At 43.6% G+C, this 14,761-nt stretch overlaps 1 protein-coding gene across 6 annotated transcripts in view; it reads right to left on the reverse strand.

Moving 5' to 3' along the window:
* AP4E1 (adaptor related protein complex 4 subunit epsilon 1) overlaps positions 1-14,761 on the reverse strand; it is a 491,916-nt gene that overhangs the window by 277,803 nt on the left and 199,352 nt on the right. For all 6 annotated transcript variants that reach the window (XM_078684823.1, XM_078684828.1, XM_078684825.1 and 3 more), the window contains one exon: positions 13,056-13,174. In XM_078684823.1, coding sequence (XP_078540949.1) covers positions 13,056-13,174 — 119 coding nt within the window. The remainder of the gene's footprint in view (positions 1-13,055; positions 13,175-14,761) is intronic.

Here is a 14,761-nt window from a genome sequence, read left to right on the forward strand (position 1 = left end):
ATTGAAGATTCCAAAGAATGATCTTATAAAGAAATTAAATTTTTAATTTCTTTCTTTTTTGCGTATTTTGCACAGTAATGACCCACAACAATTGAGATGTTGTTTATGTCTATGGTCACATAACTGGATTAGAGGGCTGGGTTTGCGCAGTCACCAAGCACTATAAAAATGTAAAAGTTACAAACAATTGTTGCATGTGAGCAAGGGCTTGCACAGCCCGAAACGCGTAATGCACCTTTTTCCAGCTGTATTTGCCGAATAAAGAATACCTGTAACCGATCCTGTGGTCCGTCTCCTATGTAACGCTTCGTTGGTCCAGCTGGATTGAAAGTGGCGTGGAGGAGTTTCCTGCATTAATTACGGGAGTGAGCTTGCTTCTGGTACGGACCCCTTTCCCTGATGTGGCGTCGGCTTCTCAAGCTTACTGTATTTTTGATCCTGTGAGGAATTCAGCAGACGCCCCCTACTGCAGCCCAACAGATTCCAACGACGTACGACGAAAGCGCAAACCGACACGGGTCGGAGGACTCGGTTTGTGGTTTGGGGCCGAATCGCGTGGTGAGTCGCAAAGGGGCAGAGCAGAGGTGGGAAAGTATCACCGTGTGTGGGATCACTGGTTAACGAAAACGCCGCAAGCCGAACAACAGCGGTTTGCTTTAAAGATCACTGGCAGATACAGATACAGCTGGGTGAGAGCATGTCTGCGGAAGCGTTCCGTGTCCGAGAAGTTGAAGCAGAAGGACTGTTTGAACAAATTACTGCTTCGGGTGGAGTTATTCAAAAAGCCCCCATCAACGATGTAGCACAGGAAGAAAGCAATATTAAAACACTTTACAAAGATCTCGAAAAACAAATGCGGCTTGAGATCACCAAGTGGTGGGAGCACTATTCATTAACCAAATATGCGGCGGCTGGGTGTGTTCCCCGGGGTCTCCGCATTATGCTCGCACCAAGCTTCGAAAATCCAAGTGCTGTATTACTTAAGGAATGGGGGCAGAGCAACTTGGCCGCCTCAATGAATTTAGTTCATATTCTTATCAAACATGCAGTCATTGACCGAGCAGAGATTCTGAAAATCATTGAAACTATCCAGGAAGAAATTGACAAAATCCCTGAAAATGAAACTACAAAGAAACTAAAGGACTTAATGATGGACCGACTTAAAAAACATGAGGACAGAATCAAAGTCCGGAAAGTTAACAAATTCGCCCGGGATCAGGCGGATTACGCGAATGGTCAAATTTTTATATTCGCAAGAAAGTATAATGACATCAAACGCCAACAATTCAGCGTAAAGGGGAATAAACTGCAATTACCACAATGCAATGCTGTTGTGAACACGAGTGGAGACAAAGACGATGATACATCTAGCGTGGAATCCAATTTATCATCAAGTGTCTCTAGTGCCTCCAGTGGGGGGCCTGTGAGAAATGATCAATCTGGAACCATTTTAAATTTGGAAGAAGAGCTAGATTTTTTAGTCGCGGAAAGACTAACACTTCGACCGCGACAAAAGAATGCATCAACAAACGAAGGAACAAAAAACGACGAGAGAGAAGAAAAAGACAAAAACAAAAATACACAAAAAAACAAGAACAAACCAACATGGCAGAAGAACAAGAAAAAGCAATAAGCAATTCTGTCATTAACTTGTCTAACATAACTCTATCAAAAGCGGAAGAACAGCTACTCTCCCTAGGGCTCAATTTCTGTCCTGCACAAACTTTTAAGTATGCTGCTACAAGAGTTGATGTCTACTGCTTTATAAGAAAGCTCAAGCTCAAAAAATTCTTCACTTTGCAAAGTCTTAAAACAAAGTCCACTACTGCAATTTTGAATACGACTGATAATGTTATACCCCCAGTTTTGGCGGCGGATGTCCCAACTTTACTGGACATACACGATTTGGATATGGCTACTGATTCACAACCCATGGGACTTGATGTGGATTTAAGTACCCAAAGGAGACTCAGCAGAATACATATGGTACAAAAAGGCGCAGGAGTCACTCCATTTAAAGGCAAGTCTAATTTTGTTCCTTTAATGGCAAAAGACGCACTTGACACGTTCCATGATTGCATTACTGCGGAAGTTAAAGCACTGCATAAAAAAACCAACTATTGCAAAAATAATGCATTTAATCAGCATAAGGCAAATTACTTTGCGCTAATGAAAAAGTTAAGTTTGAATCCCGACATTGTGGTAAAAACTGCGGGCAAAGGTGGAAACATTGTGCTTTGGCCCAAATCACAATATACTATTGAGGCCTATAGACAACTGTATGACATTGACTGTTATGAAAAGTCCAACAACAAGGAATACCTAAAAGCCAATGACATTTTATTCAAACTTTTGTCAAAGTGGCGCAGGGAAGGATTCATATCAGGAGATGAATTTAAATTTATACATAATGAGTTTCCTGTGTTACCAGTTTTTTACCGGATTCCAAAAATCCACAAGAACATATCACCTATACCTGGCAGACCAATAATCTCTGCCATTAAGAGTATAGGAGAAAATGTTGGACAGTACATTGACTTCTTCCTACAAGATCATGTGAAGAATTTGCCCAGTTATGTTCGCGATACTAGTGACTTTTTGCAGAAAATAGACGCAATTGAGTGGCAAGATGACATGCTTTTAATAACTTTGGATGTCGAATCTCTTTACACCAGTATAGCGCACACTAATGGGTTAAATGCTGCAAGTCACTTTTTGAGCCAGAGATCGATCGAAAATTATGAGCATAACAAAGTGATTTTAAGTTTAATGGAATGGTGCCTGAACAATAATTATTTCACATTTGGTAAAGATGTGTGGAGACAGTTGAGGGGTGTAGCAATGGGGGCCTGCTTCTCCCCCAGCTACGCGTGCTTGCACGTGGGCTGGTGGGAGGAGCAGGTCCTCAATATTGCACATAAAACGTGGATGAATGAGAAAGTTATCAAATACCTGAGGTACATTGATGATATTTTCATTGTGTGGCAAGGAGACGAAGCAGAAGCGGTCTCTTTTATTAGGGAAATCAACAACAACTCCCTGAATTTAAGGTTTACATCGCACATCAGTGCATCACAGGTAGAGTTCTTAGATGTCAAAGTATATATTGATGATTCCGATAAACTTCAAACCACACTATTTAGAAAACCTACCGCAGGAAACACCACTCTCCACGCCTCCAGCCTCCACCCCAAGCACACCATAAATAGTATTCCTTTTGGTGAAATTCTGCGCCTTAAAAGAATCTGTAGTTCGGCTGACGAATTTGATAAATGTGTCAAGGAACTGCGAGATCGATTAAAAGACCGAGGATACTCATACACCATATTCGATCAAGCTTTGGCTAAAGCTAATATGAGATCCCGGCAGAGTCTCTTTCCTGACCCATTAGACAACACTAACTCTAAAGACCCAGAACAGTTAGCCATTATAAATACATGTCCAAGGTTCATCACAGCTTTTAGTGATCAAGAAAAGACCATCAGAAAGATCATTAATAAAAATTGGCCAATTGTCCTTACAGACAATATATTAGGAGCTACTTTGCCATCTAAACCCACTGTCACTTTCCGTAGAGCTCGCAATATGGGAACAATTCTTGACCAACCCAGTCCTGAATTAAAGCAGAAACCCAATTGGTTGGTTCCGGCAGCGGGTTTTCGCAAATGCTCCAGTTGTCGTGCCTGCAAGTTTGGGGTTAACAAAACCCATTACTGTACCCCTTTTAGTTCTGAGGAAATTCCAATAGTAGGTAATTATACCTGCAAATCGGAATTCGCTGTGTATGTCCTGACGTGGCCTCAATTACATCGGAAGTACCAAACAACAGGTGCACGTCAGGATCTTACAACATTTAAGAGCCATTTTACACAGCGATCCCACCTACCCTGTGGCCCGCCACTTCGAACTGAAGCATAATAAAGATATTAATTGCTTGAAATATTATGTAGTGGCAGCAGTTCCTAAATCTCGCAGGGGTGGCCATAGAGAACTAAAATTACGGCAATTGGAATCTAGTATGATCCTTGAGTATGATAGCAAATGGCCCAATGGGCTCAATAATACTGAGGATCTACATACGTTTTTATAAAATGATGGTAACTCTTACATATTTTGTGAGATTCTGTATCTTTGAAGCACAGTACATCTACCCCAGGTAGTCAGGTTCCCTGTTTCCTGGGGATACATGAATGGACTGATATATTTGAAATATTGCTTCAATGTGGGTGCATAGGTTTTTTGATTTTCTTCCTGCTGGCTAGTCAGGTTCCCTGTTAGCCAGAAGGGACACATTCCTAGTCCTTCTGCATTTTCAACATGTGTAAATATATTAAATATCCTGTTTTCCCTACTTTCCTTTTCTTACTTTTTAACACTGTTCTTAGCCACAGGGTGTTTTTAATAGTTATTTATGATAAACTCTGTATTTAATATGAAATGTTTTAGTTATGCTTTAATACATATTGAAATATGTTTATATTCAAAAATAGTATTAATTGCATCAAATTTATATATTTATACAGGTAGTTTTATCTTTGACTGTAGCACTTCATTCTCAAATGTTGACACATGGTAATTTTTCTAGTTCTGCACTTTAGACATGCATTGTTTTGCACCACATTATTCACTTTAAAATGCACTTTCCTATATAAGTCCTCCTTGATGATATGTGAGGTACGCAATGTGAAATGTATAAGAATTCTTGGTATACATAGTGTTTTCCATATATCTTCTAGGATTTATCCTGTAATAATTGAAGATTCCAAAGAATGATCTTATAAAGAAATGAAATTTTTAATTTCTTTCTTTTTTGCGTATTTTGCACAGTAATGACCCACAACAATTGAGATGTTGTTTATGTATATGGTCACATGACTGGATTAGAGGGCTGGGTTTGCGCAGTCACCAAGCACTATAAAAATGTAAAAGTTACAAACAATTGTTGCATGTGAGCAAGGGCTTGCATAGCCCGAAACGCGTAATGCACCTTTTTCCAGCTGTATTTGCCGAATAAAGAATACCTGTAACCGATCCTGTGGTCCGTCTCCTATGTAACGCTTCGTTGGTCCAGCTGGATTGAAAGTGGCGTGGAGGAGTTTCCTGTATGTATGTATGTATGGGGCAAGATCGAAACATCATTATATCGGAAGGCCACAGCTGGCAATTCGATATTGCACGCAACCAGCAGTCACCCCCCCAAACTTGTGCAAAGTATCCCCTATGGGGAATTACTTAGGCTCAGGAGAAATTGCACACGAGATGATGCCTTTGAAATTGCAGCCACCGAGAGTGTAGCCAGATTCATTGTTAGAGGCTATAATCCTATCACTCTGAACAAGACACTTTGCAAAGTACGAGCCATGACTAGGGATAGTTTACTTGAAGATAAGAGAGACAACAAAAAAACTGCTGGAGGGAAATTTAGATTAATTACCCCATACTCAGCGGAAGCAAATCACCTTAAGCGTATGCTGAAGAAAAATTGGCATATTTTAAGAGCAGACAGCGTAATAGGTGATGATGTCCCTGTCTACCCACTGGTCACATTCAAAAAAGCTAGATCCATTCGTGACCACCTGGTGCGGAGCCACTTAGATAAGGTACCTTCCAGAAGTAACACCCTGAAAAATATGAGAGGTTTCTTCCCCTGCCACAAGTGTAAGGCATGTTGTAATAGCAAAAGAACGCTTACTTACACTATTCAAGATACTTGATAAGGTAGATCAGGCCTATCAAGTCGCCAGGCATTTTGCCGAAGTACATCAAAGCGACAGGAACAAGTTAATGTGCTACGGTTTAGATTCGATTCCTGATAACATCAGGGGAGGTGATAGACTCAAGAAACTTCGCAGACTTGAATCAAGGTACATTATAGATTTGCATACCAAAACACCCTGGGGCATGAATAGTGGTGAAGACCTGATGGTTCACATGGGTACATGAATGTACGGAGACAAGAGCTACTTGATTTGCAAAGATGTAATTAAAATTCCCTGCATTTTGTATATATGTATATAATTGTATATGTATCTGAGAACCTTCGTTGTCTTTTAGGATTAACTGCTTCTGTGAATTTTTGAATTTTTGTTTGGATAGTAAATGATTTATGACTGCTGTAATATGAGTTGTTCAGAATGGAGTCATAAGATAGATCTTGGCGTGTCCACAAATCGACTAAACATGAACTTACTTAGTGAACTGTAGGAATATAAAAGTATATATAAATGAAAAATGCAACAATGAAATATTGAGACGAAAAAAATATTATATACCAAAAATTGTCACATGATGTATGACAAATATAAGAATGTATATATTGTATATAAAGTTAGAAATTATTGGTTGACTTACCCTTATGAAAACAGACTGGCATAGTATTTCAGGAAGGATAATGGCCGATCCACGGCTCAATTTTGTTTTGTTTCAACAAGTATGCAGAAATAGCAGTATATGATAATTGTATTTGCGAGAGGATAGCGATAAATGTTTATCTCGCGCTCTAGCATACATGTATCACTGAGTGGTTTACACTGTTATTTAACATCAAAACGGGTAAATAGAAAGTGATTACATTAACAATGATCAAACACCACTCTAAAATGGCGCTGATTATGGTCAGTTGACCAGTAGTCCTTCCTTTAATGAGGTGAATGTGTTTAAAAACATGTCGATGTCCGGTGGCTACCGACATCGAAAAAGGCTGTGTGCCGAAACGCGAGGGCGTCTGTCTTTGTCTGTTTGAAATAAAGCAACCCTGGAAAAAAATCGAATTTTCCGTGAGTGCGGGGTAATTCTTTGTTACGAGGAGAATTGAGCAGAATAATATATATATATATATATATATATATATATATATATATATATATATATATATATATAGCTATATATATATATAGCTCCTGGTTGACACACACAGTTTGGAAGGCACACGAGCAGCTGCGTAAGGCTTAACCTGTTCCTTGAATCACTGGTACGGGCAGCATCCGCCTGCAAGCAGAAATAAAAGCAAATCACTTCTTTGCCTGACGCGTTTCGTTTATTCACTTTTTCAAAGGCAATATCATGATGAACACTCCCCCATCACTTTTAACGTCTTTTCAACATCTGCCACGCCCAGATGGGCTGTCCGAATGGAACTGTGGTGATTTCTGGGAGATGGAGTGTTCGAAATTAATCCTCAGATGGATGCAAATTTCTTGTAAGCTCTGAATGAGCCCCCACAAGCGTCACTGTCCTCAATCCAGCACAGTTGCTCCATGATCAGGTAGGTATATACCAAGCCCCATGGCCCCCAGTGTTCACGGGGTGGTGCCACTCCGACGGCCGTGCAGCCGCCAAAATATGAAGCTCCTGGTTGACACACACAGTTTGGAAGGCACACGAGCAGCTGCGTAAGGCTCAACCTGTTCCTTGAATCACTGGTACGGGCAGCATCCGCCTGCAAGCAGAAATAAAAGCAAATCACTTCTTTGCCTGACGCGTGGGAGATGGAGTGTTCCCAGAAATCACCACAGTTCCATTCGGACAGCCCATCTGGGCGTGGCAGATGTTGAAGACGTTAAAAGCGATGGGGGAGTGTTCATCATGATATTGCCTTTGAACAAGTGAATAAACGAAACGCGTCAGGCAAAGAAGTGATTTGCTTTTATTTCGGCGATCCTGGCGTGAACTGTGAAAGACAGTAGGCTGACACTGTCCTTATCCGTCAATAAAGATGTGCATGGCTTGAAGCACTGTGTTGCTGGTTGAGTGCTTTTCGCAAGGATCGACACAAGCCAGAGCAGTAATATATAGGCGGCGGTTGTGCCGCCGAGAAGCACCACCCTAAGAACTTGGGGGCTCCAGGGGTTACATCTACCAGCCCCTATTGCGGGACCAGCAATAAGGAATTGTGGACATTGTCGACCTGCCGGGGATCATCTGGAGGCTACGTTCAGCAGGAAATTGCACGCTCATATACCGGCACTACATTATCCATAAGGCTTTGCCTGAGTGCACACGTGACAGCCGATGACTAGGCGTGTCTACGCTGTGCATTTATGCAGGATGTGACCGGAGTGCTATTCACGCCACTTGCCCTGAGGAAGAGGATGACCTTGAAACGCGTCGGCGATCCTGGCGTGAACTGTGAAAGACAGTAGGCTGACACTGTCCTTATCCGTCAATAAAGATGTGCATGGCTTGAAGCACTGTGTTGCTGGTTGAGTGCTTTTCGCAAGGATCGACACAAGCCAGAGCAGTAATATATATGACACAAGCCAGAGCAGTAATATATATATATATATATATATATATATATATATATATATATATATATAATGGTCCGGGGTCCCTGCACGTGGGCGTGACTATTCTGTGCTTAGGACTAATGATGAGTATCGCCTGGAAGAGAACCGCGGAATCTGTAACATGTGAAGCTAATGTGTGCAATGTATTATCAAAAATGCAGTAAATACATTTAAAAAAATAGTCGCAGTTAAAAACAATGTCACCTTTCCTTCTTCATGTCGGAAGGTGATTAGAAAACCTTAGTAACCAAGCAACAATCTGGTTTATTGGCATGGAAATATCTTTCATAAAAGATGTAGAGGCTGCATCATTTAGTTTCAAACTATGGTAAAACCGTTATTTGCAGATACAAACTTGCATGTTTTGTGCATGACAATCAGTTCAGTATAATGAACAGAAAATGAAATGATCTTCAATTTTGATCAAATGTTTTGACATTCAATGCCCTAAAGAAAGCCAATATTTGATACCGTATACATATAGTTATGATGTTCTGAACATACACGTTTTAATATGCACGTTAGCATTCCATTTAAAAGTCATGAATTTTCAAGTATTCTTTTTCTACTGCAACTTCCGGATTCAAACATTTTGGTTATAGCACCAAATACAACACATTTTAGCAGAAAGCAGATGAAAAAAGAAGTTAATAACTCTGGAGAGCTGTACTTTCAGCTAGAGTAGATTGATATCCTTGCTAAAGTAAGAGTCAAGTCTGATGCTAAAACCCAAAGGAGTTTACCTACAATAAATTGGGCCGCCATCTTGGTGTGGGGTGGAGGAGATTGCATCCGCCAGCGCTTCACTGCGCAGGTCACATCGACGGAACGCCTACTTAAGGCGAGTCCCTGCCTCCCCGCGTCAGACAAGGTAGCGTGTGGCTGCCAGGAGCGTGTTGAGCGCTCGCTGCTGGCGCATTTTAAAACTTTATTTCTTTTTTGGTCTGTTGGGACCCTGTGTTTTACTGCCCCTTACCTGCACATTTAATTGTGAATTCACCGCCGCTTGGCGGGTCCGGTGCCTGGGGTGGGCCGCCATCTTGGTGTGGGGTGGAGGAGATTGCATCCGCCAGCGCTTCACTGCGCAGGTCACATCGACGGAACGCCTACTTAAGGCGAGTCCCTGCCTCCCCGCGTCAGACAAGGTAGCGTGTGGCTGCCAGGAGCGTGTTGAGCGCTCGCTGCTGGCGCATTTTAAAACTTTATTTCTTTTTTGGTCTGTTGGGACCCTGTGTTTTACTGCACCTTACCTGCACATTTAATTGTAAATTCACCGCCGCTTGGCGGGTCCGGTGCCTGGGGTGGGCCGCCATCTTGGTGTGGGGTGGAGGAGATTGCATCCGCCAGCGCTTCACTGCGCAGGTCACATCGACGGAACGCCTACTTAAAGCTCCTCCCCTAGCGCAGCGGGATCGCGTAGCGGGCGCGCCTTCGCGTGGCCAGAGTCGTGCCAGAGTCCTGCCCGTCTGCGCCCGTCCGCGCTAAGGTCGTGCGGGGCGCTGCGGGTACTTGGACTGTGGAATGTGAGGCACTTGACGTGCGCAGTGATGCTCACATACTCTAGAGAAAGTCTGTGTGCTATCGGCCGGACCATACATCGGTGCAGGTTTCCTCCTGTTCATCCTCTTTGTGGCCCGTTTCAGTGCCCTTGTAACGGATGGGTGCTTGACCGTCCGGGGATTGTCCTCCGGAGGAGTTTGACAGCTGCCCCCCCTGTAAAGGGCCTGCCATCTCATCTACGGGTCTTGAATTTGAATGTTAGATCGTTATCGAAACACTATCAAGATATTTACGATCTCATTGAGGATGAAGTGCCCGATGTCTTTGCCATTACTGAGACCTGGCTGCAGGATGCGGATGCAGCTATTATTAATCTAGCTTGCCCTCCGGGTTATGCTATGTACACCTTAAATCGGTCATCGAGAGGTGGGGGCATAGCCCTAATAGTCAGGTCCTGTTTTGCCTGCGTCTGGAGGAGCCTCAGCATCGCCGGCTGCGAAAGCGCCGCCTTTAAAATCTCGGTCAGCCCCCAGTTTACGTTCTCTGGGATGGTTGTATATCGTCCACCGGGTAGTGATGTGGTGTTCAGAAACTCATTCCCCGATGCTGTTAGCACATTAGCCATGGGCTGTGCTAATTATTCCATCCTGGGTGATCTGAACCTACATTTTGATATCTCAACTAACCCGACGACACGCAGCATCCTGGCTGACTTAGAGGCTCTCCAGCTTACCCAGCTGGTATCTCAGCCCACTCATGTAGGGTGCCATATTTTGGACCCCTATTTTACCAATCTGGCTGAGACAAAGGTTATTTCCATCTCTCCGCTTGGGTGGACAGATCACTTTTTGGTGACCATCCACTGCCCCTTGCCTGTGACCTTCTCCATCCCCTCGGTCAGAAGGGTATCCAGGAGACATTGGAACAAACTCAGGCTGGAGGATCTCCATCGTCTCCTAGCGGTAGAGCCATTGGGCCCACTGAATGACGTGGAAGCAGGCTATGACCAGTTCTGCACTTGGATTTCCAGGGCCTTGGACTCTCTGATTCCCATCGTTTCGAGTAAGCTTAGTACCAGAGAGTCGAGTCCTTGGTACGACGGTGCTCTGCGTGCCTTGAAGGGAGTCTGCAGACGGATGGAGAGAGCATGGCGGAGGACTTATGAGGCTGATTTGAAAGCCGCATATGTTGCCTCAGTCAGGATCTACCACCGGGATATTTGTAAGGCCCGTGCGGCATTTTACGCTGCAGAATTTCGGAACAGCTTAAATCCGTCAAAGACTATATTCAAGGCCGTGAAAGATCTTTTGGCGAAGCGGACTTCCTCTGTGGATTCGGGGTCCATCTCCCACTGTGAGTCTCTGGCTTCGTACTTTTTGGGAAAGGTCCAGGCTATCTATCGGACATTCCCTAGCACAGGGACTGACTTGGGAGTCTTAGATGGGGCCTTAAGTCACCATACCTTGCATTCCTTTCCTCCCCTACTCCCGGAAGGGTTTGACAAACTTGCGTCAAAGGTCAAATCTGGCTCTCCGCTGGATCCAGTAAGATCTGCTCTTTTTAGAGATCAGGCCTACTTGGGACACTCGGTTGTGTGTTCTTTAGTCAACCTTTCACTGGAGTCAGGGGTAGTCCCAACGAAATGGAAGCAGGCGGTGGTTTCCCCAATCCTTAAGAAGCCCACCCTGGACCCCTTGAAGCCCGAAAGTTATCGCCCGATCTCTTTGTTACCCTGGCCAGCGAAGATAATGGAAGCCCATGTCAATCTGGCCTTGTCGGGACATTTGGTCCGGTCCAATGCCCTTGACCCCACACAGAATGGCTTCCGTGCTGGGCACATCACGGAAACTGCCCTTCTTGTGATGGTAGAGCATCTGCGAGTGGTGTTGGACACGGGTCAGACGGCGGCGCTGATATTATTAGACCTCAGCGCCGCCTTTGACACGGTGTCCCACAGTATCCTGCTGCACCGGCTCGCGGAGATTGGTGTCGAGGGCCAGGCTCTGCAGTGGTTCCGCTCCTTTCTCGATGGTCGATCCTTTTGTGTGGCCACCCCTCCCTTCAAGTCCAATTTTCAGCCGCTGGCCATGGGGGTTCCGCAGGGATCCTCGCTGAGCCCCACGTTATTCAACCTATACGTGAGACCGCTGGCTGAAGTCGCTAGGCAGTGGGGCCTTACCCTGGTCTCATACGCCGACGACACTCAGCTGGCGGTCACTCTCAGCGGGGATGCGGAACATGATGCCCCCAGGTTTCAGAATGGACTGAAGGCGGTGGCTACCTGGCTGACAGGGAACTGTCTCCAGCTTAATGCCACCAAGACTGAGGTGATGATCATCGGAAAGAGAGTGGAATTATGGGGCGATCAATGGTGGCCGGCTGAGCTGGGACCTGTGCCTACTCCTGAATCGGAATTGAAAAATCTGGGAGTTTGGCTAGATGCCGGTCTCACTTATGTGGGCCACACTAAGAAAACAGCAGCATGCTGTTTTGGACTTCTTAGGGGTTTAAGACCTGCCCTTAAGTTTTTTGACGCCCCAACCAGGCAGCTGGTAATCCAGGCTACTATCATCTCGCGCCTGGATTATGCCAGTTCTCTCCTGGTAGGAGCTAACCTGGCCGAAATTACCCGCTTACAACGGGTACAAAATGCTGCGGCCAGGGCAATTGTAGGCTTGCCCAGATTCTGCTCTGTGTCAAACGTCCTCAGCTCCTTGCACTGGCTTCCAGTGAGGAAGCGAATTCATTTTAAAATTCTGTGTCTGGCTTTTAAAATCTTGAAGGGCATAGGCCCCCAAATCATGTCCGGCTTCCTGTCTTTTTATGTACCCTCACGCACTCTTCGGTCTCAAGGTCAGGCTCTAGCCGTAGTTCCCAGATTCAAGCTCTGTCGGGCAGGCGGACGCTCTTTTAGTGTTAAGGCTGCAACCCTTTGGAACTCCCTCCCGGCTGAAATTCGCCGGTTGGAGGACCTTATGCTTTTCCGGAAAGCTATCAAGACTTTCTTGTTTTAAAATGTTCTCCAGGGGTCTCAATGATTAGTTTCTGTTATGTTATGTCCTACCTTGTCACTGCGCCAGGACGCTCCTTCGCTGGAGCAGCTGTGCGCATAATAAAAATCAATAACATAACATAACATAACAATACACACTAAACCCAATTGCACAAATTTAAAGATCACTTTACCTATTCTTCAAATACCAGTCCATATATTTACTTTACGAGCTCACCGAAATATGTAAGCATTGTACTTTGTAACATACGTACCCAACAGATAACATGAAGGAATCTCTGAGGATAATATACATTTGCCTGATCTAGCAATGTAATATACGATCGGACTGCATTTAGTCTTAACTGCAGATTTTCTTCTTCATCCTCAAATCCTACAGGGAAAGTAAACAAAATGTAGATGTTGAGTCTTGACGTTACACAGGTTTACACAAAATTAACAATTGTATAATCACAATACATATTTACAGCAAAGTATTTTAAGTACAACCAGAGAAGCAAGTAAAACACCCCAATAACAAGACGTTTGAGAGTTGACTCCCAACTCCAAACATAAAATTATTTGTATATATATATATATATATATATATATATATATATATATATATATGATCAAGTCCGGGTTTCCCGGACGAAACACGTCATGCTGCCATCCCCATTGATGGAATAAAGCACATTACTTTCTTCTAAATCCTTGGTTTGTGGTCTGTACCTGGCTGTGTCCGTTTGCTGTTCGGCGCTTCAGGATTGTGGTTTCTCATATATATATATTTATATATATATATATCTATATATATCTATATATCTATATATATATATATATCTGTACTGATATTTAACCTTTCTAAAGAGGAAGGGTTACTGGCTTTTTCCTTGTTATGCAACTGATACGTGGCTCCTTCTCTTTCCGAGATGCAGCAAATGTTTTTTTCAAGTACTTGAAAAAGTCCATTCAAAGTCTATCCCATAATTTGAATTTTTGCCATTTTCCTTCCACTAGAGTTACAACAAGTGCGGCAAAGATCTATCTATTTTTCCACATTAAATTCCAGCTATTATTACAGTGTCTAATTTCACATTTATTGATGGCCAGTAAAGTTCGCGAATATTTTTTTCTTGTGAATTAATCCAACTTTTTATTCACTAAAATACCTACTTAAGTTTCCCAAAATGTTATTCTATTAATATCGAGACCCATGTCATGTGCCACACATATAGCACTGTACAGGATAATGATCATGACTAGACAAGACAGTAACCCTCAAGCAATACATCATGTAGAGAAAAATCAGTGATCAGGAATATATGGCAACAGCAGTCTCAAACAAACTGACCTAACCATTTCCGCCACACCGCCCAAGTTTCTGGGGACAACCCCTGGCTTCGAAGACTACACGTTCCTGTTGCACACACCAATACACACACCGCCTCCACCCGAGAGAGTTGGGGGAAAGGAAACACCCAAAGTATAGCAATATCATGTTTTGTGACTAGGAGGGCCGTGCCCAGAAATGATCTCTATTGCCCCGAGAATCTGGAACTCCCTACCTGTGGAAACAAGACAGATCAACATTTGCCTTCAAAAAGGAAGTGAAAGCTCTACTGATGAACACTGCGCTGAACTAGATGCTTTTCTCCTGTTGTCTCCTTCCTTTTTAGCCGATTAATCGGCTACCTGACATTCGATACCACCTCAGTGTCGCCAGTTAATATGTCATTGTGTACCTGATGTATATTTATCTACTTTTATCTCACAGCTATCCACCTATTTCTTCCGCAACCCGTATGTAAAGCACTCTGATACCCGTTTGGGTCATGTTCGCACTATACAAAACGTTAAAAATAAAATAAATAAATCTCTCAACCTGCGTACCCCCAGAGCCCTCAAACACACCAAGGAGAATCAACAGGGGGAGGGGGGAACTTCCCACCTAAGGATATCTTACAAGTCTCGGGTTACT

The sequence above is a fragment of the Lissotriton helveticus genome, chromosome 3_2 (genome assembly GCF_964261635.1).
Source record: "Lissotriton helveticus chromosome 3_2, aLisHel1.1, whole genome shotgun sequence".
Taxonomy (NCBI): Eukaryota; Metazoa; Chordata; class Amphibia; order Caudata; family Salamandridae; genus Lissotriton; species Lissotriton helveticus.